Source organism: Eublepharis macularius, chromosome 2 (assembly GCF_028583425.1).
Source record: "Eublepharis macularius isolate TG4126 chromosome 2, MPM_Emac_v1.0, whole genome shotgun sequence".
Classification (NCBI taxonomy): Eukaryota; Metazoa; Chordata; class Lepidosauria; order Squamata; family Eublepharidae; genus Eublepharis; species Eublepharis macularius.
The window spans coordinates 201307833-201332509 of record NC_072791.1 but is presented as its reverse complement, the minus strand read 5'-3'; the positions used below and the strand labels follow the sequence as shown (position 1 = coordinate 201332509).

Sequence of the window (24677 nt, the reverse complement as noted above, 5' to 3'; positions counted from 1 at the left end):
AAAGGAAAACGCTCTTTGGCTTATTGATGGGGTGCAATTTCTCTCTACCACAACTATTTAACAGCTGTTTGGGTAGTGGCAACCCCTGGTGCTATAGAGACCTCTGGACCAAAATGAATTATCTGGCCTCCTGATCTTCCTCTGGACTGGTATCTCTCTTTCTTGCTGTATGGTTCTTGCTGTGTCCCTGTTCTCCTTTCCACCTCCACTGCCTCCCACTCCAATCTGTCTTTTATTGTCAGTTCTGTCATCTTTTCACTAGAACGCCTAGCTGTTCTGTTAGCAACAGACTTCCGCCAGCTTTTATCTTTTCAGTAATTATCGGTGAGATATAGAGAGACAAGGTAATATTTTTTAATTATCCAGAAATCAATGTATGAAAGAGTAGTGCAAAAGAAGTATATGGGAATCCTCACTGTCATATCATAGGATTTATAACATATATTTAACCTATACACATGTTCTACCCATACTTTGTCATAGTGGGGGATTCAGAAATCACAACAAACTCCTGTTTGTTCATGTCTGGCACAAACACAACTTGTTTCCTGGGTCCACGTGCTCCCTCTTTCTTTTCCCCTCTCCTCACATATAGAATGTGTCTAAAGGCCAGAAAGGAGAAACCAGGAAGTTTTCAGACTCTGCTTTACTCTGATTTTTCAAATTCAGGAGCCTGGAGAAGGTAAGAGTTTGTTTCTTTCCCAGTTTGGAATCCCAGCCAGAGTTGACAACCCTTAGTTCAAGCCTCCTGACCCAGCTCCTTCCAAACAGGGTCTGATTAATAAGAGCTTATAGCCTTTTCTCTACAACTTGCTTAAGCATAACCAATTGCCATCACCCATGGCCTAAATTTACCTGGCAACAGGTAAATTTACCTGGCAACCCATGGCATTTCAGTTTGGCCTCAATGAAGCCCTGAATGCTGCCTCTACATGTAACAAACCATGGGAAATGTAATTCTTCTCAAGAACTGTGAGCTGCTCAAGAACTGTGCCTCTACATGTAACTGAGAGCCAGTTTGGTGTAGTGCTTAAGAGCACGGGACTCTAATCTGGAGAGCCGGGTTTGATTCCCCACTCCTCCACTTGAAGCCAGCTGGGTGACCTTGGGCTAGTCACAGTTCTCTGGAGCTCTCTCAGCCCCACCCACCTCACAGGGTGTTTTGTTGTGGGGATAATAATGGCATACTTTGTAAACCGCTCTGAGTGGGCATTAAGTTGTTCTGAAGGGCGGTATATAAATAGAATTACTACTACTACTACTACTACTACAACATTTCCACTAATTTCTGATGACTATGTGCTTGTGGCTTCTCAGTGCTGTTGTCACAGGTAATTGGAAAAGTAGATGGGGTGGCAAGAGAAGTCATAGTGAGTATTGGCAGAGGCCCTCCAAGGCTAGTTATATCCTAACGATGCCAACAAGAGAGAATGACAAGTCCCAGTTTCAAATGGGGCCAGTAAAATTTTCTAAAAGTTTATTTTAGAATAATGGTAGAATGGTTTGGTTTAAGAATAATTATCTTAAATCAGGCCCATTCAAAATGGCCAGATGGGAATTTGCCCATCTCTAATCTTCATGTGTTTGTGTGAATTGGGCTAAATATCTCCTCCTTCCAATTTACATGGGAGGGCTGGATTGTGTATCTGAAGGTTTAAAAATTCGAGCTATTCACAAATTGAGGCACCCCTTGCTGTCTTTGTAGTTCATATATTTCTGAGCAGTTTGACTCTGCGACTTTCAAGGCCAAGAACTAAAATCACTGACTAAATGGCTTTCCATAATCCTGATGAAATAAAAATAAAATATTAGCACAGCTCCCCAAGCTATCTCATGCCTGTACTAATATGTACAATTCTAAAAGATACACACATCTTGTAATGGATCTGTAACGTGCCACTACTTGGTGCCTCCGAGATTATGTGGCATATAATTCTAGCCCTGTCAATGAATTTGTAGCAATATAAAATGGATATAGAACAATGGAGCACTAATACCAATAATTTTAAGCCACTGCAGGAGTTTAATTTTAAGTCCAATGAAAAATGTTAGTAATTAGGGGCAATTGTTGGAGAGACACCATTATTCATTTAGATCTTTTAATGTACAGAAGGGAAACTATATTATGCAAATGGGACAAAAGATGAAGAAAAATCAAGGACACCTAAAGTAAAACACACACACACACACACCCAACAAATTATAGCACATGTTTCTGCCATTGTTTATGGTTTAGCAGCATGCAGAAATAACCACACAGCATTCAACGACTTATAGTATCTGCCCTTGACACATGAAGTCCAACAGCTGTTTGCTACATAAAGTTGTTTGGGGTTTTTGTTTGTTTGTACACACCCCGCTTTTCTCTCCAGAGGAACCGATACTTCTTCATATTAAATGGGAGGGATGGTAGCAGAAACATCTTCGAGATGTACCTAGCTCGTTCTTTCCTTTTTGGGTACATGATAGTTTGAGTTGCAGAATTTAAGGGGGGGGGATACAAGGGAAAGTGAGGTGCCCCCCCAAGTCCTTGTAGGTTCCCCATTATGCAAGTGAGCTTGTGGCCAACACCATGCACCTGGGCCACAGTTTTTCCAGGTGGAGGCTGACGAGTAGGGAAGGAGGGGAACCTGAAGACCAGATGGGGGGAGCCAGAGGTAGGTTGGCTGGTAGGAGGGACAGAAGCAGGAAAAGGGTGGAAGCTATAGGAGGCACCAGGGGAGGGGGAAATTAGATGCTTCTCACAATTCCTTGCAGGTCCTGCTTGTATTGTCTAAAATGTTTTTTGCGGTGTGGGGTCTGGGAAGCATTGTGCATTAATTGCATGTGCAGAATAGACAAGATGTGGATTTGACTCATTTTAGATCTTGATGTTTAATATTTCAGGCTCTTTAGGCTTCTGGAGCTATTTAGTCATAGGCACATATTTGTACTTCCTCTTTGGTATGCTGTCATCAGTTTATTTAAAATAAATGCAACAGTGCTGGGGATGGGGTGGTGATGAATACAGACCCATTACAACCTTAAGATTCCATGGAAATATTACCGTGTCAAAGGAGGTGGTGTTGATATAGTGATGCTGTTTATAAAAACTTGGCCTAATATGTAATTCTGTGTATTTATGAACCATTAATATATGCTTTTATATATTTTATATCCCCTCCTGTAACTCAGAATAATTCAAACAACTTGTTACTGAGATGACCTGTTTTCTAGGTACAAGATCAGGTGTTTGCCAAGTATTGTAGTGGATAGTCTGCCCAATGTTCACTAAAGTTCTAGGTTTGCTTCATTTCTTACCTGTATGAGGAAAGATTTTCTGCCCTCCCCAATATTCAACTTTATGAGTTAATCCACCGCAATGCTTTTAAAGGTGTAGGACTTCATGCCATGAAGAAGAGCCTCTCTAAAATGAAGCGGGCTGAGGGATGTGGCTGCAAGATGGGAACCTGGTATGAAGGGTTGTAAAATTCAAAAATATTAACATGCTAATAAAAGTGGTTTAATTGACATGTCTGTAGACACACTTTAGAGCCTGGGTAAGAGCAAGCTTGAGAGAATCAATTGGTAATTTTCATTCAGAGATGCAAAAAGATTCTTTGGAGGATATTTGTGCCCAAAGGCATCAAGGAGTTGATTCACAATTCTTGAGGATTTGCACCCAAGATTTTTTGGAGGTTGAATGCATAGGTTTATCAATAGGTGCTGTTTTGAGTTTTCTCAGCCATTCTCCATGTATGTGTGCATTGGTGGTGGAAAGTGCCATCAAGTCGCAGCCAACTTATGGCATCCCCTGGTGGAGTTTTCAAGGCAAGAGACTAACAGAGATGGTTTGCCCTTGCCTGCCTCTGCATAGCAACCCTGATCTTTCTTGGTGGTCTCCCATCCAGTTACTAAACAAGGCTGTTCTTACTTGGTTTCTCATAAATGTTCCTCTCCACAGAAATCCTTAGTAAAAGGCGAAAGATTTATATGATCTGAAGAGAAACCAGAGTATCTGGTTTCTGAGATCTGACAAGATTAGACTAGCCTGTGCTATCCGGGTCAGGACATGTGTGTGTTATAAAGGTGATTGAACATACCAGGAACATGCATGGCAAACAGATTTTGTTGTACCCTTCTTTCTGTATGCTACTTTTGTTTGTTTATTTATTTACTTCCATTATACCCCATCTTTCTATCTAATGGGAACTCAAGGCAGCTTACATAAGTTTCCTCTCCTACTTTCATCCTCACAACAACCCTGTGAGGTAGGTTAGGCTGCAAGTGTGTAACTGGCACAAAATCGCCCAGCAAGCTTCCATGGCAGAGTGGGGATTCAAACTAGGGTCTCCCATATCCTATTCCAATACTACTATCACGCTTATGTCAGGGAGGCCCAAGTTCAAATCCCTACTCAGCCATGAAGCTTATTGGATAACCTTGGACCAATCACTCTCTCTCAACCTAACCTACCTCTCAGGCTGTTATAAGGATAAAATGAAAGTAGAGGGAACCATGTGCATAGCCCTGAGCTTCTCAGAGGAATAAAAATATGCTTGATAGCTAGCACTGCAGCAGATCTCTCCCTTTCCTCCTTGGTTTGTGCTTCCTGCCTGCTCTAGATGATCTTGTTGCTAGATCTGGTCTTAATCCTGTCCTCCAGCTTTCCACCATATTCTGGCAGGGAAGGATCTCCTCCTTCAGGTAGTTTCAGGTGGGTAATAACATAATAATAATAACATTCGATTTATATACCGCCCTTCAGGACAACTTAATGCCCACTCAGAGCGGTTTACAAAGTGTTATTATTACCCCACAACAATCACCCTGTGAGGTGGGTGGGGCTAAGAGAGCTCAAGAGAACTGTGACTCGCCCAAGGTCACCCAGCTGGCTTTGTGGAGGAGTGGGGAATCAAACCCGGCTCTCCAGATTAGAGTCCTGTGCTCTTAACCACTACACCAAACTGGCTCTCAGTAGCCTTGTTGATCTGTAGTACAACAGTAGGATTAGAGACCAGTAGCTCCTTGAAGACCAACAAAATTTTCAGGGTGAGCTTTTGAGTCAAAGCTCCTTTGTCAGCTACCTGCAGCTGTCAAGTTGTGTGATGGGCTGCTCTGGTGGGCACGTACTCCTGTCTTCCCTTGACTTTCCTGCTGAGCTACACTAGAGAGGAAAGACCTCAGTCACGTGACTGAAAGAAGTGGGCTTTTCAGGCCCTCTTGACCTCCCAAAGTTCTGTCCCAGGATACAGAGCCAGATGTTGTATTTTTTTCATGGTTTGTACTGTCCTTTCTGATATACTCCCTCTCCAAGTTTCTATCTGGAATTCCATCTCGCCGATTAGACCAGGCACAGCAATTCTAAACACCTTTTAATAGATCCCAAATTATTTACTGCAGGTCTGCTGCTTTCAAATAAAATGCACAGCAGATCCATTAAGAACGTCCTGATGACATTGTCAAAGTCCATTTTGTATACTCCAGGAATAACATTTCCGTCGAGCTGTTAAGAACTAAGCACACACATTTATATACATACAATTTCCTGTTTAATAAACAAAAAGCAGCTGCCATGAAAGGTTCAGTTATTTCATTTCTGTATAAAATACAGTAAGATTTGCAGCACATGAAGAATTACATTTCCCAATGGCAAGAAATTAAACAAATTCAGGTAAAATATAACACTGAGGACTGAAAAGCAATATTTTAATAATGATGAATGCTTGCAAGTAGATGATAATCCCATTTATATAATGCATTTCAAGTGTTCGAAGCACACACATTATCTCAATAATTCTTATAACTATCCCATAAGAGTAAGCTAGTATTATCATCTCCATATATCAAACGAGGAGAGGACTGGGATGAGGCAGAGATAATAGATTGCCTAAAGCCAGCTAGCGAGTTGAGGCAATCTATAGTTATGCTCTATTAACATGAAACACATTCAAAAAGGGTCAGTTTACATGCATACTGTGATATCCCTCGAGTATATTGGAGAGTGTGGAATTGTTAGTCTTTTAGGTGCCACTGGGTTTCTGTTTGTTTTGCTACAATAGACTAACAAGGCTACCCCACTGCAATTTCTCCCAGTATGCCTCCTATTAGAACACACTGTGGGCACTGTGGTAACATAGTCCATCATAAATCATATAATTGATCTATCAAGAGTGATATTGATCAGTTCTTTAAATTTCACATAATATGTCAATTGTATCATTAAAACAGTTTTCAAAACTCTCTGGTACCACTCTTCAAACAATGGTGGATTTGGGGTTGTTTTTTTCCACTTAGCAGCTGCACAAAATTTAGTTCTTGTTAGCAAACAAAGAATCCTATCCAAATGTGGCTCTGCTACACTCCCCTTCAAAGAACATAATATTTCCCTAGGGTTTAAGGGCTATAAATAACCTGTCATGTTACGGATCTCTTTAATTAATTAATTAATTAATCAATTAAGTAAGTAAGTAATTCAATTTATATTCCGCCCTCCCCGCATCAGCAGGCTCAGGGCGGATTACAACTGATATAATAATTTAAAATACAAATAGCTTTAAAACCAATAAAACCATATAAATATTTTTTAAAATATAGCAGCAGACTTCTCCAAAGACAACCACCTAACCATCTCCAAAAGTGTTTAACAAGGCTGGGCGGTAAGTGCTTCCAGTAGGGGGGCACATTCTCCTCTAGTTGGCCGGTCAGGAGGCCCAGCCAGCATCAACTGTACACCTGGTGGAACAGGTCCGTCTTGCAGGCCCAGCGAAAGGATAGCAAATCCGGCCAGGTCCTGGTCTCTTTAGACAGAGTGTTCCACCAGGTTGGAGCCAGGACTGAAAAGGCCCTGGCTCTGGTCGATGCTAGGCGGGCCTCCCTGCGGCCAGGGACCATTATTTGTGTTGAGAACTAAAACGATTTGAAAAGGTAATGGAGTGGGTCTGTCTTACAGCAAAGTATTAATTGTATGCTTAATATTAAATTTAGATTGGTCTGTTAATGGCTTTATGAGTAAAAAGGGGAAAGATAATTAAGCAAGAATTGGATTGGACTTGAAAGAAAGTGTGACTAAGATTGATATCCTTGGAACTGAAGGAAAGTTTTGTTAATATACATTTTCACTAGTACCTTATACCACACCACCTCTCAAAGATTTATTCTAGTTTACTAGATACGTGTTGGAGGTGGAGCCAACAAAACTGATTTGATTCACATATTTTGGAACTACCCACAGATCAAAAGTTTTTGGTCAGTAATAGAACGGGTTGCTCTGAAATGCTTCCAGTCATACTGTGCATTTGCATGTCTTATTCATCAGAATTCTCCTTTGAAATATGAATATTGTAATGTATATAGCTTCTCAGGGTCTATCTGTGCTTTTATCTTCTTCCTTAAATAGATGGTTCTAATTTTCTATTGCTAACAAAAAGATTGATAAGAGAACTTCAACTTGTACAGACCTTCCCACACAGATTCATGGCCCAGTGCACTATTCGATGTAGATTTAAACAACTTTCAATATCATCAAGGTGTATTCCATAAAAAAAAGTCAATCCTTTCTTGTTTAATCGGCTGTAACACTGTTTTTCTCAACATCTTGAATTTAGTTCTGGCTTTGCCTTCTCTTCTGTGGCATTCAACAGAGGTGAATGTTTCCTTGCCTTCTCCTTCCCTCAAGCTGCCCCTAAGGCCCCCAGCAGCGAATGCTGAAGGCTGAGGGAGCTTCATGAACAAAACGCTTAAGACATGGCAGGAACTCTAGTTAGGAAGTGAACTGAGTAGAATCAATCCCTTTCCTTTGTTTACAAAACAGAAGTTTGCTCCATGCTTCCTCTGCTGCTAGAAGGAGGAGGTGCAGGTGATTTTGCACAATAAAGCTTGCTGCAGGGGCAGGGCGGGGGGAGCAGATTGAGGGTATTCTATTACAAGTAGAATTGCTCCTGCAGAAGCACTCTATCTGCAGCGGATTTTAATCAGATACTTCCAAGCAGCAAGATTGTAGGGACTGTGTTCCTTATGATGTGGGAGAGATTGTGGGAAAGATTATACCCAGAAGTAGAGCCTAAGTGGGGAGTAACACCACAGGGTTGCTTGTTTCAGCTTGCTCCAGGACAGTTTTAATAGGAACATACAATTTGGGTGTATCCCTGAAAATCAGAGGATGTATATGCCTCCAAGATTCTTGTTATGTCTGTGCTGATGTTGAAGATAGTGGAAGTTAAAACATACATGCTTATTGGGTTCTAATGGATTACGTTGTCTATAGTTTTGCAAGATATCACAAAATACATTTGAGACTGTTGGCCATTGATGGTTAATAGCCATATCATGTATATGAATATGAACCAGGTGCTGTCCACATTAGCAAAAGATGGTACTGTATTGTTAAACATGAGCATGATGTAATATCTGCCCAGTGTGCCGGAATGTACCCTGTTTTGTGCCAGTGCTCTGCTGTAGCCCATCCTGTGTTTTAGGATTCAGCTTGAGAGGTATCAATCCAGTGGAAGGAGACTCAGATCTAGGAAAGAGGTGGAGCTAAACCTTGGACCAAAGCCCAGGGTCCCACAAAAACAACTCAAAAATATCTTTACTGTCTGATGTAAACAATAATTTTATTATCACTAACTAGAGAGCACCAATTATTTTTATTTTATTTATAGCCTGCCTTTCTCAGTAGGACTCAAGGTGAATTACAGAGTAGAGAAGGAAAACAATGTAATCATATAATATAAGGTATCCAATGAACAATAAGACTAGGAATATAAAATTAAATGACAGCATGAACAACCAAGTGCTCAAGATGGCATAGTGCAGGCAACCAATACAGGACATGGGGTTACAAATATACAAGGCGATGCAGTACCCACTCCCATATGAAGTCACCCTTTCTGGCTATTCTATCCCACTACAGTTGTAATACTGTTAAAAGTGTGTCCTCCTGAACATTGGTTTTGTACATTTTGCAAAATAAGAGTACTCAGGTCGGCTGTTCCCCAAAGGGAGAGTCATCACACAGGACATACGTGAGAAGGCTGTTGCTGATCTTACCAATTTGCAGGGAGAAACATGTTCAGTGTCTATACTGCAGGAACCCTTCTAAAGGTTTATCTTCTGATTGGTACTCTTTGCATCATGGCCATAATCTTCAGTGTAGTAGGACTGAAGCTCTGGTTGAAATGGCTTCCTTCCCCTTGTGATAACTATATATTTTAGTAGTTTAGTTATAAACCCCACTGCTTCAATAAGTTGGAGTTGAGCATATGGCAATCCTATCCCTTTATTCAGTGTTTTTTTGTTCTTTAAAAAAGTGCCAGTACTCATGTATAAAGTTGCACTGATTTTCACCGATTTCCCCCACAGGATTTGGGAGAGAGCCCCCCCCCCCAGAGATGCTAGCACTCATTAGCAATGAGTACCACTACAAAAAAATGCCCTGTCTTCATTCCCCACAAACCATTCCAGTCTCAGTCCAGTACTCAAGTGATCCAGTGACCTGCATAGCTAAGGCGGAGTTTGATGGTGGGTCGCTCCAGTCAAAGTTTACAATTCTGGAACTGGAACTGTACTGGGTCTCTAACTGGCACATCAGTCTAGCTTAGTAACCAAAGACATGCTAATTTTGTAAGAATGCTGGGAGTGGGGGATGCATTCAAACATGCAGATCTTCACCTGAAAGCACAATTACTTGAACATGGTCATCTACCTGCAGACATCCAGATGTTAAAAATCTTTAAACTGGATGTTTCCTAAGTGCAAAAATTAAATCTTTACCGTAAAATAAAATGTTCCATTTCCAAGCAGATAATCACTGGGAAGAGATCATCACTTCCAGCTTACATGTCCAGTATGTTTAATATGCTCAGCACAAGGCAGCCTTTGAAAAAAGCCTGAGAAGTTAGTCCTTGGTCTTTGGGCACAAATAAAGAATGTGTGTCCTCCTGCTTGTTTTGTCCTCCAGCAGTTCTGGCAATAATTCTCCCCCGTGTAATTGTTGGCACTTAAGAACCACTGTTCCCGAAATGACCTCTTCCTACAGAAGGACAACAATTTGTAGGCACAGTTTTGTATCCGATCTTAATGGCAATAGTCTCCAACAGAGGATCTTCTATTATAAACTTTTCCTGCACAGAGAAGCAACGTGTTCGAGGAAAATTTTGGCTTGTCCAATAGACAAGTAACTAGAGGACAAATCATGTCTTTCAAGGCCAAACACAACTTTGGCTTTCTGTCCATAGTTGTTTTCATTATTGGGTTCTGATTTGTACATAGTAGCTGAAGCAAGGAACTGCAGCCAAAGACTGACCAGTCTGCATTGTGCACAGAGAGAACTTAATAGCCTCAGTCCTCGGAGACTGTTTATTATGTACCAAGTATTCTTACTAAAGGCAAAAAAATTTTCCCATTCTGTTGAGGCAGGTTTGGAAATCAAACCAGAAACTTCAGACTCTACTATGATGGAAAACACTTTGTGGGAGAGAAACGTTTCGAGTCCATCCATGACCTGGTGACAGATGGATTGATCACCCTTTATATTGAAACCAAGGCAGCGGAATACATTGCCAAGATGACCATAAATCCAATTTATGAACACATAGGATATACAACTTTAAACCGAGAGCCAACAAACAAGAAACATACTGTGGCTGTGAGAGATACGCTTGATGGGAAAGAGCCTACAGGAGACAATGAAATAGTTGAAAAAAGGGTAAGTTCTCAGGCAAACTTCTTTCTTCTAAGATTTCCACTGGTTCATAATTTTAACTCCTCCATATTGAATGACAAGCAATTGCTCTGGACATTTCTGAGTATTTAAAAAATATTGTGTTTTTTTTAAAAAAACTTGCATTTTTAAAGTAACAAAAAAGGAAACTTTATTTTATCCAATATGTTAGGAAAACAAACTATTAACCCAATTTCAAACGCATATTAAGTATTTTTACCAGAAATTCCCATATTATCAAACTATGAGTTAGTAAAGATTAGAAATAAGGGGTGGTAAGAGTTACTCAGTCAGACTTTTGATCTTATAACTGTTTACATTGATTCATAATTTTAACAAGAATTAAGAAAGGGAGATGGGAAGACTTATGGGGGAGGTTTGATTGTTGCTCACACAGCCACATTCATGGTTAGCAGAACAATAATGTAGCAGTCAATATCATAAGTACACCCTAGATGTTAAAGCCGATTGAGAATCAGATGCTTTATGTTTCTGCATCATATATCACCAAGCAGTTGTTTGGCCCTTTTGTATCCCTGGATTTTTGCTGGTCTGTTGGCTATGTGGTAATTTGTTGGACTCTAAACTAGATGTTGTATGGCAAGAACTGAGTTTATGGAATACTGTCCATTTAGAAAGTAATGTATGCATTTGTTGTATTCGTGGATAATGCTGGAATCAAATTTCTCAAAAGTGGGATCACATGCAAATGAAGACATCTCTTCTGCATTGCAGTTTATTGTGCATGTTGTGTTGTGCAAGATTAAGCTAAGATCCATCAGCTGGATTTGGTGGAGAGAGGGAGGCTGTATCTATTATTATTAATGTATTTAAGATATTTATATCCTATCTTTCTACCCAATTAGGGCCCTCAAGGAAGCAAATTAAATTAAACCAAACAATTAAAACGACACTAAAATCAACTTTTGAAACTGTACATATTATAAACCAGCAGTAAAGAGTCAGTAACGGAATGCCAAATGAAACAGGAAATTCTTCACCAGCTAGTAGAAGAAAATGAGTGACAGGAATAAATAGATCTCCCTAGGGAGAGAATTCCAGCATTTTGGTAACACAACTGAGCAGGCTCTTTCTCAGGTTGCTAGCCTCAGATGACCAGGACACTCAAAGATTACATTATTTGATTGATAGTATAGAAGATAATATCATCTATTTGCAATACCATCTATGACTGTAAATAGGGGTGTCCGGTCCAGGTCCGGGAACTAGCCAAAAGCTGGATTTATGTTGATCTAATGTAATCCACTTTTGCTGTTTCCCCAAGATGAACTCTAGATCTGATCCGGGAACCGAACTCTGCTGGACTGGATTATTTAGCTGTAATAGGCATCGGCAGGCAGCTGCAGCAGTAAGCGAGAGGGCAGCAGCTCTGTGCCACTGCAGGAGAGTAGTGCAAGGCTGGCGGACTGGGGGAGGAGGGAGCAGGCAGAATGGATTCCCATCCCATTCTCCCCACCACCACCACCACCACCACCTGAGCTCCAAAAGAGCCCTTCAAGCTGCTGCCAGTCACCTTTTAAACTCCACGGCTCAAGGGATTCTCTGGTTCATCATTGGGAATCTCAGGTTTGACATTGGTTCCCTTGCTGCAGTTTGGTTCTGTTGTGTTTTGTTGGTTTAGCTTGCAAGGGAGTCAGTGTCAAACCAGAAAATGTCAAGCAAGGAGCAAGGACAAGCTTGGAAATGTTTCCTCCATTGAGAACAATGGAGAGTGGCCCATAGAATTGGCCCTGGGTTTCAATCCTCCTGAAGTGTGGGAGTTCTTTAGGGAACAGTCAGGAGTAGGTTTCCTGCAACAATTTGGTTGAGTTAGATTTTAAAATGCCCCCCAGCAGTTTCCTCTTCAAAGGGAGACTCCAACATAAAAACAACTGATTCATTAGAAAGTTTCACAGTTAAAAAGTGAGAAAGTTTCACACACATACACAGGCTGAACCGAGCTTTGGATTTTTAATCTCACTAGTATTTATATATTTATTTATTTAAAATATTTCTATGCCCAGCAGAGTTCGGCTGTAGTCATCTTACAATTCAAAACCACAGTATAAAACATAAGCCATAAAAAGGCCATTAAAAACACAAGCAACTAGACATAAACAGTATGAAAACTATACATAGAACAAGATAGATCATTAAAAAGCTGATAAGATAAACCCATAATTAAAACCATGGTTAAAAAGACCTGTTTTAGCCTAGCATCTAATAGAACGTAACTATAACTGTTGCTGTCTTAATAAAACATGAAACTCTCCATTCATTACAGGTGTTAACACACTTAGCACAACTAGTGAATGGTTTCTGTATTTTTCTTGATTATATCTGAATTTTCCATAATTACATTTCACTTTGTACTTCCTGCATCCCGTGGCTCCTTGGTTCTGCAAACCTCTTACATAAAATGACTTTGTAGTGAGGAATTCACTCATAGCATTTGATGAGGGAATAAAATATTGTTAGGCTGTAAGGTGGTACAAGATGGCGTTTCTTTTGGGAATGGAATTGTGATTTCTAGGAAGTGAACCTAATAATAACTTAAGATGATGGTGCTAAAAAAAATGGTGGTGACCATGATATCGATATATCTCTTAAAGTGCCAACTACTGCATGCAAATTTGAAAAAAAATTTGGTCAAGGGAAATATTAATGAAATAATGAAACTGTCAAGATATAAATGGCTGGCTTGTGATCTTGACCTAGCTAGAATCCCAGAGTCCTTTGTCTTGCATTGAGAAGCAAAATAAATTGTTTCTGAAAATACAGATTGTGTTTCCTGGTTATACAGAATAACTTGTCATTTTATGGAGTAGTCATTCAGTTCTGAAACCCGAGAAAGGCAGAAGCATTCATGGGTTCAAAGGACTGAGAAGAAGATGGTTTAAAATATTAGGAAATATAGAGAGCCATGCAGAAGCCCATCCAGTCCAGCAGTGTGTTCTCATAGTGGCTGACCAACTGCCTCTAGGAAGCCCTCAAACAGGAAACCCACAACCTCGCTATTGTTTAAAAGCACTATAGTGTCCCAAATTCAAATCCGATTTTCATTTCAAGTGGCCTTCTCTTATCTTACAGTGGTCAAAATAAACAATGCATGGAAGAAGTGCTTTCAATTTTTTTTAATTTTTGGACCCAGACTCTAATATAAAATGGAGAAATATAATCAAAAATCTGTACAAGGTAATGTATATGGCTTCAGATTTGTTGTTGTTATTCAAAAAGAATAAATTCAATCAGGAATACTTTCTAAAGAATCCTCACAACAGTAGCCCTTGTTTCTCATGCGCCAAAGCCTATTTTTCAGAGTCCATTTCTTGTGTGCAATCATTTTTGTTCTTTTCTTGTCCATGCTAGATCAGCAGAACCACTCATCTGTCCAATCTTCGTTCCCACACTGTAATTAAGAGGGATATACAGAAAAGGAATGTCATTGCAGTCGATTCCAATTAACTCCTTGAGTCCTCTCAGTTGTGGGTTTCTATCAAATGCTCGCCTTTGACTGCCGTGTGCTGTAGTGATGAGGTTATGGTTGCCAGTACAAAGCAAAAAATTATATGCAGCTCTATGAATGCTAACGTAAAAGATAAAATCTAACTCCTATGAGAGACAGTCGAAGGTTGCCAGCATATATCCAAACAATTTGCTCATCTTATAGACCCTCTCTATGGAAACGCTCCAGTTTCCCTCCAAAATTCTTCAGCAATTCCTCTCAGTTTAGGTGAATTTGAGTAGTAAATCTAATCATAACGCAAGAAGAGATACCATTCTTCTGCTTGTCTCTTCTTAGCAGGCTAGGAACAAAACTAGACATTCTTAGGTGATCTGTTCATTTCCTAAATATATATATCAGTAATTATATATCGTGGTTAAAGGCTGCTTTTTAAACCCCTGCTTTTCTGAAAAAAATGTGCATACTACAGAGTCTGAATCTTTTGATGTGACTGCCGCTACTGAAGTTCTTATTTATAGCCAGTCAATCCAGGCAGCCTGGAGATACACCTTGCAAGGTCTAAGTCTCTCCAAATTTTGCATTTGGATTCCCGATCTACTTAATTTAGCAGGAAGCATATTGTCATAGCATAAACATTCAGGTTGCCTCTTAGAAAGACAGAGGTTTATATCCCTGGTGGCAACACACATGAAGCATTTTTAACTACACATGAAACATAATTGTTTTTTAAGAAATGGAAGCAAGATAGTTTGAACATTAAATAATAAGTTATACGATTGGATACTGTGGAAAAGATTCATGTGCAAGGGAGTGAAAAGGATTTTCACTGATTTCTCCCCCTCTCCCTTCCCTGCCTGCCCTCCAATCTCCCCTCATGCTGCTTTTAGAACATATCCCCGTGGGATCACTATGGGGACTATTTTAGGCTGCAGTGGGAGAGGGAAGGCTGCAAATTCACACTTTTAGACCCATCCCATATGTGTTAGATTTTTTAAGAAGTATATTCTATTAATATTCACTGTTTGATTTAAAAGAGAGAAAAGCTCAAACAATGGTTAACAATCTTTCAACATAGGAAGAGGATCAAAGCCAAAATTTGGTTCTTCTTTGTTTATGGTAAAATACCTCCCAAAGCACAAGGAGCAGGACTTCAGAGCCTAAATACCAAGGAGTGTCCTGTGGGCCATTTCTTTAAGGTTTCTTATTTGATTTATGTACATTATTTGTTATTAATGTCATTAAAGTGACTTACAAAAAAGTAATCAAAGCATAAAACTGACCACTGTAGAACACATAAAATGTACACAAATTGACAAGTGCATTAACAAAAAGGGCAGTTATTTACATCTACCAAATGCTTGTGAACAAAGGTATAAACTCAGTACCTTGAAGAAGAAAAAGTCCCATATATGAGTGCCCCTTGGAAGAGTATTACATAAATGGTACCCCAAGCTTAAAAGTTCCTGTCTCCCTGGCCACCTTAAGTGCAGAAAGTAGGAACATCTTCAGGGGTTGAGACAATAACCTAAGAACACAGTCAGGTTTATATGGAAGAAGCAGCCCTTCAGATCATAGGATGTGGTCATATGATTCTGTATTAATTATTAAAATGTTTCTCCCCTGCTTTTCCAACCTACATAGGATTAGAGATGGGCACGAATCGAAATACAAACCAAAATTCAGCATGAACCAGGCCAGTTCATGGTTCGTGAACCAGCAGTTTGTCAGAGCCCATTTCTGATGAACCACCACAAACTTTAGGCTGGTTTGTTTGGTTCGTTTTTTGGTTCGTCACTGCAGACAGCCTGGCACTGATCAATCAGTTTCCTAGGCAACAGGGGATGGACTTCCTGCAGACCTTCTGCTGGCCCGGAAGTGGTGGTTTGCTGGCCCGGAAGTCACATTTTCACGAACCAATTCCTGAACCAGGGCAAGTTTGTGAAAGTTCGTGGTTCGTGATTTGTGAAATGTGACGAACCACGAACTGCATGGATCATTTTTTTTCCGGTTCGTGCCCATCTCTACACAGGATCCGTGGTTCAATTTACAACAAAGTTAAAACAATAAAGAATAATGAAACCAGTTGGAAGACATCCACAAAGAAGCAGAGTAAATATTAGTCATCAACCAATATGCAATAAGATAGTCACCATCCCAAAATCCATTCCACACCAAATTAAAACTCCTCCAAATTCCTTTTTCAAGGGCCCATTTTCATCTGCCATGAAAACATTATTAAAGAAGGGGTTGATTTAACCTCCCTCTGGAGAAATATTATTGAAGACTCGGTCTCCTTTAACCAAGGTTTTCCTTGGAGAGGGACATATAAAGTGCCCACCCAAGCAGAGTTATATGCTTATTTGCTTTGTAGTGTTACCTGCGTTGGATCCCAATATTTGGAAGAAAGACAAACATGCTACCTGTATAAGCTGTCTAAATAGTGCTCAGATTCGAGGCATATCTCCAATTCAAGGCGTGTCTCCAACTAGACTTGAGCAGCTGGCAGATCAAGGGCCAGATCTGCTTTACTGATTTTGCCTCACCCAGTAAAAGTAGAGACAAGAGGGAGCTGTAGCTAAGAAGACTTGCTAACGGTCCATTATGGAGAGTTAGGATACAGATCTAGCCTCACCCTCCACCAACTCCAAACTGCAGCTGTCCGGTAAAAATAGTAGATAATCTGTATCCTTGATTAATATCATATTTACATTTTTTTAAATCAAACTCAAGAACGATGTAAGACCACTTTGGGTCCCCATTGGGGAGAAAGATATAGACTGACTGACTGTATGTATGTATGTATGTATGTATGCAGGGCTTTTTTTCTGGGAAAAGCGGTAGTGGAACTCAGTGGGTTGCCCTCAGAGAAAATGGTCACATGGCTGGTGGCCCCGCCCCCTGATCTCCAGACAGAGGGGAGTTTAATTGCCACCAGCCATGTGACCATTTTCAAGAGGTTCCGGAACTCCGTTCCCCCGCGTTCCCCCTGAAAAAAAGCCCTGTATGTGTGTATGTTCTGGAAACAGTTAAGGTAGTTTCCACAATTTTATATGCAAGAGCTACAGTTTTGTAGTCTTGCTCTGTATGTAGATTTTCGATCTGGAAACTCCAGGTTATTCATTGTTTCACTTAATCAAATTAATTTTAACTAAGAGTTTCTTCATATGTAGCACATTGAATGTTATGCCTCTTGTAGTATATGACCTGGGGGACATGTTCACCCAATATCAGCGGATAGAGCGTAAATAAATAATCAAAGCTGACAAAGCATAAATATTTACATTTTGAACCACCATGACTCAGATATGAGTGATAATAGTGATGTGTATAATTCAAATGTATGAAAATTGGAAGAGGCAACACATAGATTCATGCTTTTCTCGGAATAGAAGGTTTTCAAATTCTAAATGACACTTTTTAATTAATTTTCAAGCTTCAAAAGCTTGTGATTAATAGTTGCCTCTGAGAAACAGCCATCTGAACTGACAGCCAGCTTTGTTTAATAGAAGACAAAAATGTGGATGTATTATTGCTCTGCAGATTTAGTAAGATGGAAATTTAATACACAACATACCTTACCATTTGGAGCTTTAATTTTTCTTTTTAGATAAACACTGCAGGTCATATTTTTGTGGGAGTGAGAATTTCTTACGTTGCACCAAAACAAAAAGGAGAGTTAAAGATTAGGAGATTTACTGTAATGCGGGCTTTCATGAGCATATCAGATGCATGAAGTGAATGCTCAATCAGTAAATACCAATATTTATAAGATGTCCCAAGAGAGAACGATTGCTCAGACCTGTATAGCCTTCATTTAGTACATGTCCGCACAGTAGCTTTTATGGGTTGTGAGTGCATTCTGTCCATAGATCCAATTCCCTGCAAGCAGCACAGCATCAGTTTTACAGTGGCCCTAAACTTGTTCATGCACCAGGTGCAGGGATTCAAAGGCGATGGAAGAACGGTATAGTCCAAATGGTGATGCCAACATTTTAAGAACTTTTAACACATTCCTCTTTATTCATTTCCCCACTTTTTGCAGTAAAGATCTGTCTAGAAGTGTCTGGGGCATGACCTAAACGATACAACTTACCACATTCCTGATTGGTGATGCGATATCTGGCATGAGCAGGGCTTTTTTTCAGCGGGAACGTGCTGGAACGGAGTTCCGGAACCTCTTGAAAATGATCACATGGCTGGTGGCCCCGCCCCCTGATCTCCAGACAGAGGGGAGTTTAGAGTGCCCTCTGCGCCGCTGGAGCAGTGCGGAGGGCAATCTAAACTCCCCTCTGTGTGGAGATCGGGGGTGGGGCCACTGGCCATGCGACCATTTTCACGGAGGGCGGTTTAAACTTTTAAAAATTCCCCCCTTGTTCCAGCTGACCCAAAGTGATGTCATTGGCCTTGGGAGCATGAATGCACTTTGCACGCGCACATGTGGTACCAGGGGCACCACCTCCCACCAAGAGTTGCCCCTGTGCTGGCAACCCACCACCTCTTTTCCCAGAAAAAAAGCCCTGGGCATGAGTACTTGCCATATGTGTTAATCATTTAAAGTATAATATGCGTTGTGTGGTGTAAAAGATTTTTTTTAAAGTTTCCATTGTGATATATTCCCCCCCCCACACACACACACATACACCCTGTGTTGGTGCTCCCGGGGTTTCATATCTAATGTCGTTGCTAGAGATACAAAAATTTCTGGAAAATTTAGAAGCCATGTTCTTTTAAAAAATTTCCCAGTTTTTCAAGATAAAAACAGAAATGGGGCGGGGGGGAATGAGATATATGCAAATATAGCTATATACTTGCTTATCAAGCCTCATCTTATCTTACTGCTTTAAAAACATAAAATGCATCCTTTGTAGCTTTGCATATAAAACTGCAATATTTGACATATTTATGGAATTTTAAAATTATAAATGCCTTACTTACAGTGCTGTCCTAAGCAGAGTTACTCCAGTCTAAACCCATGGAAATCAATGTGCTTAGACTGGAGTAACTCCACTTTGGATTGCACTGGTAGTTTTCTACAAGCAAAATTGCAAAAGCTACCCAGTACTTTAGAGAGAACTGCAAGCTGGTGCACCCTGTGCTGCCTTAGCACATTATTATATGCTAAGTATATTAATTTTTGCTATCTGAAAAGTAGGAAAAAATAGGAGTTAAACAGAAAGCACAGGCTTTGTGGAATTTTATGCATTTATGCTTGGCCATCCCAAGATGATTCTGACTTGCTGCAGGTGACAGTGGCCGGGATCCAGTGGTTACAGCAAACTGTTTTTGCATGGGAGCTTTTCAGCTTTCCCCTTCCAGCAGCAGCAGCAGCAGCAGCTCCCTACGCTGCCTGAAAAGCCAGAGCTTCTAAGTTGTGAATAGGCCTAAGATGTTTAATAAACTGGTGAGGGTGACGGTTTTCAGGTGACAGTCTTGTGCTTGTCATGGCTTGTTGGAGAGATTGGGCAAAATCCTTGAGTTCCTTGAATGAATGGACATAATCCTTGAGTTCACTATTCTGTTGCGAGTCAGTGTAGTGCAATGGCTAGAGTGATAGACTAGGATCTGGGCGACCCAGGTTTGATTTCTCATTCTGCCATGGAAGCTTTCTGGGTGACCTTGAGCAAGTCACACTGTCTCAGCATGACCTACCTCACAAAGTTGTTGTGAAGAAAACATGGAGGAGAGGAAAATGATGTAAGCGGCCTTGGGTCTCCATTGGGGAGAAAGTGTGGGTTATAAATGAAGTAAAATAAAAATAAATAAAGCATCATCGCAGAGGAATAGTTATTTGTGTAATGCTAGGTCACCTCACTAAGGTCTTTTGGCAAGATTGTTTTGTAATCCAATTTTACGCAACATTGACAATAGATCAGCTCTCTCAAGAGCTTTTATTGGGGTTTTTTTTTTACTTCAGTAGACTTTGAAAGGTATTACTCTGCTTAGGATTGCATCATCAGTCAGTATTCTGCACAGTTCTGCTGATTTTATCAAAACTTTAGTAGATTGATACAGAAGCATGGATCAGTTCCTTGCCTGTTTACTTTTTAATTTTTGCTCAGTTTATGTAATCATAGACCGTATTTTCCAGCAGGCAAAAAAGTGTTAAATTGTTTTGGCAGAGGTGCAAGTTAGTGATGAGTGAATGGTCATTATGAAATGCTTTGCCCAGTTTGCAGTTTTCATTTGCTATTTCTAAGAAGCTAGTTTTGATAACTTACAGCTAATTAAATCTGTAACAAATATGTTTGTAATAGCAAAATACACCAGACTCTTCCAGAGCTGAATCAGCCACATGAACTGAATAGTTACAAAATGAATATGTCAGATAAGATTTTTAGCTTGCACATCTATGAGGGTATGGTTAAGCCCATTCACATGCCTTTGGAAACACTAAAAAATGACTGGTGAAGTAATGTCTTCCTAGTAAAGAATACTGTATTGACTGCTAGATGTTTGCAAAATTGGGTGGCACATTGTCTGACAACTATTATTGCATTACTATATTTGCACAAGGAAATATAATTGTGACACTGGCATAGAGACAGTGTGATGTATTGGTTAGAAAGTTGGATTTCGAGTGAGGAAATCAGGGTTCAAATCTCCATTTAACCCTCCAGGTGAGCTAGATCCATCAGTCTCTATTAGTTTGCCTCACTGGGTTGTTGTGAAAAAAAGGACAGGATCCATACATGCTGCCCTGAGTTCCTTGGCGGAAGGGCACAGTTTTTCAAAATTGGTCTTTCTGAACATAAACAGTTATCACAGATGTTGCCTTTACTTACAGCAATAATACTTTTGAATTTTTCAGAACAACTGTTCAGAGTGAGTTGCTGCTCTAGAAATCCCTGCACAAGCCAGTAAAAACTGACTCTGACCAAATATATATTTTTAATGATGCAGAAGCTCTTGCTTGTTGCTTGTCCCTGGTACAGAAACATTATTCTCCATTATCCATTAAAATTCTGGTCCAGAATTTTGTCGCTTCTGTATAGGAAGCCTTTCTCTGGATAGCACCACAAAGACATCTGTTTGCTGTCGAGAACAGATAATCCCTTGCAAAGCAGTGCAGCTCTGTGTCTTTGTTATAACTCCTGAGCACACAGGATGTTGGTTGGATAACTTCTGTGCAAAGTTTTGTTTTGCCGTCCTTCCCAATTTTTGGCTTACAGTCCTAAGTAGCCGGCCAGATGTAAATGTAGTCGTTTCCATACGCCCTTCGGGACAATTTGCAGCTTTAGAGTATTCTCTTGCAGGTGGCTACTGAGCCCCAAAGGATGCCTAAGGAACAACGTGTCGGAGGCACATGAGGACCCGCACCAAGATTTCATGGTCTTTTGGCAGCCTAGTACAGTAAGGCTCCCAATGTCTACAGGCCATACAGCAGTATGATTTGGAGAATATCATCTGTCACTATTTTGCTCTCCTCCACATATCTACCCTCTTCCTATTTATCGGCACAACAGCTCTATGCAGTAGTTGTGGCAGACGGAAATGTAACCCAGTAATAAGTTTCATAGCAGGATGGGGATGTGAATGAAAATTGTAGTACAGTGTGATGGTTGTTGTGGATTTTCTGGGCTCTATAGCTGTGGTCTTGGCAAGACCACGGCTATACAGCCCGGAAAATCCACAGCAACCATCGTTCTCCGGCCGTGAAAGCCTTCAACAATATATTGTAGCACAGTGTTTTCCCTGGAAATTATGAGAAGGAAAATTTGAATTCTATAATAATACTCAGATCCTGCCCTGCCCTGCCCTGCCTGGATAGCTCAGGTGAGCCTGATCTCATCAGATCTCAGAAGCTAAGCAGGATCAGCCTTGGTTAATAATTGGATGGGAGACCTCCAACGAAGACCAGGGTTGCAGAGGCAGGCAAAGGTAAACCACCGCTGATAGTTTCTTGCCATGAAAACCCCACCAGGGGTCACTGTAAGTCAACTCTGACTTGAGGGCACCACACACACACACACATTCGGATCATATAAATCTTTCATCTTTTACCATTTGTTCCTAACAGTAGGTACATAATAAAGTGTTTTGAGGGGCTGTGATTGACTGCAGACTTACAGTGCTCTCCTAAGCAGAGTTACCCCGTTCTAAATACATTGACTTCAGTGGACTTAAGGTGGAACTCTGTTTAGAATTGCACTGTGTCCTGAACTGCACAAGTTCTTGGGGACAAGGTGGGGGACTTGATTTTCTGCCCCCATTTACATTGGCCTTTCTGGTATGTTGCAAAATATGTCAGGGTTTCTGATGACATATTTTACCAGCATGAGGGTATACTGAGGGCTGGGGAGGATTAGTAAACTGCTTAAACTCACAACACATTGCTGATGGCACCCAGTTTTTGGTGCCAGAGTCTCTTCAGGATATGCTACCATAGGGTTTAGTCACCATTTTAAACTACTTGGAGGATTATGCTTTTAGTTTTATAAGTGCATTTGCTGTTTTAAAATTTGCAGTGTTATTTTTTTTTAAAAGCCTTCCTCTAATCAAGATGTCACTAACTTATGTAAGATTTGTCACTAACTTATATAAGATTTGTCATTAATTTATGTAAGATTTGTAACCAGTGTCCTATAAATTGCTATAACCCAAAGTCACATGCAAATGCAAATTTATTAGCTTATGAAACTGCTTTTTCAGATTTAAATACTTTTTAAAAATAATAATTACAGCAGTGAAAGATTGACCTTTCCCTGTCACGTAGTTTTGTTCAGCTTTTTATTGGCATTCTCTAGATTTAATTTTCCAGGATCCAGAAATCATTTTCTGCTAATGTGACCCTAATGTGTAATTGAAAATAAATCAAGTTTCACAAAATAAGAGGGGGAAAAGAAACTGACAACTGAGAAATAAGCATGCCAAAACATAAACATGCTGCTTACCAGAGGAGAAAAAGGGAAAATATCAGAATGATTTATGTTAATCCTTAATATTATTTATGACGATTCAGTGAACTAAGAGGTTGCAGTCTAATTCGATGCATTATTTAAGTGCAAAGTTAGTGGCTGGCTTATTTCTACTGGTAATTGAACTACAAAATGTTTTCTTGGAGGATCAACGCATCTTTAAGGAAGCCTGTGCAGATGGTCAAACTGAATAGAAATATGTGAATTGGGGAGGAACAAGGATTAGAATCTCACCTGCTCCACTTCCAGCCCCCACCCAATTATTAAAACTACTGAACAAAAGTTGACATGAATAGGGTCTGAATTAATGATCTGTAACCTCCAAAAACCTGAGAGGGAGCAGACTGTCCATTCAGAACCCACACTCATTAAACTGGGGTATGTATACATGTGTCGTTGTGCAGAAATGGATTGCTGAATGAAAGGCAGGCATAGGAAAAGCAGAAATAATCCTGATTACCTTTATACATAAATTCACCAGTGATAACAGGGACGTGGATCCAGCGATGCTCAAGCAGAAACATAAATAGACATTGTGCAGTTTCACTTGTGCAAGATCTTGTACAACATCGAACACATTCATATTATAGTGCCTAGAAATTGCTTGGCAAAATCTTGTGCAAGTCAGGATGCAGTAAGTCTGAATTAGCGCAAGTAGCTACTGCTGTCTTTTTCTTGCGTTTACATTTGCACAAGAGCTGTGGCGGAAGGGGAAATTTTGTGCTGGATCCAGCCCATAATCTAACATAGTTTACATCGGTAATTTCTTACTGACATTTTTCTTTTTGCAAAAAGCTCAGCAGTGCACTGAAGAGGGAAGGCCCAGAGGCATTGGTGTGGGCTTGCCAAGCAGTAAAAGAGATGTTTCCAATCCAGATGTGAAACCTTGGAGAAAGTCTATGCCTCTGAGTTAGTAAGGATATGCTAATGCAAGGTAGCATAGATGGCTTCCTTTTCCAATCCATGACCAATTGGAAAGGCTTTATAGCAGCTCTAAGCACGTGGGCTTAATAAGCTGTGGAAGGAATTGCAAGAGAGATTTTACCGCACGGGACCGTTTCTCCTCCTCCAGCAAGTAGACGCTTTGCCTGAAGGGAAAGGGAACGAGGGATAAAAACACGGCTACCCTGGCCAGGATAATATACTCCGTGAGCAAGGCAGTTCAGCCGCAGGTATCTCTGGTCTGAAATAAATATCTAGTCATTTGGTTTTCAGAATATTTCTGGTTTTGTCCTGGAGGGTTGAACTGGTGCATATAGGAGAGACTCAGGCAGATGGATTCCCAGCCTCTTGAAATTGTTTCCAGATCTGTTTTGCTGCGTCCGTTGTTTGTTCAAAACAGTTCCCCGTTTATCATTGTAAATAAATATATACCTAGTTCATTAGTGGCTTTCACAACCCTTAGGAATGGCTCTAGGGTGGGATAATTGCTTCGGAGGCTTGCAGCAAAAATTGCAAGGAAGATTTTAGCAGTTCAGGAAATCTGCCTTCTTCACACCTATTTAGATATAAATGCCTTGTCGTCTGTTCTTACCAAAGGCTATGCATTCCTGTCCCTCACATGTACAATAAATCACTGTACAAAATACATGAA

At 40.3% G+C, this 24677-nt stretch overlaps 1 protein-coding gene and 1 non-coding gene across 2 annotated transcripts in view; one reads left to right on the top strand and one right to left on the bottom strand.

Moving 5' to 3' along the window:
- CHN1 (chimerin 1) overlaps positions 1 to 24677 on the top strand; it is a 126905-nt gene that overhangs the window by 54570 nt on the left and 47658 nt on the right. Inside the window, exon 6 of the mRNA XM_054971442.1 lies at positions 10399 to 10687. Coding sequence (XP_054827417.1) covers positions 10399 to 10687 — 289 coding nt within the window. The remainder of the gene's footprint in view (positions 1 to 10398; positions 10688 to 24677) is intronic.
- Positions 3885 to 3997, bottom strand: LOC129325349 (U5 spliceosomal RNA). Its single transcript, XR_008596603.1, has one exon. It is a non-coding gene; the product is annotated as a U5 spliceosomal RNA (small nuclear RNA).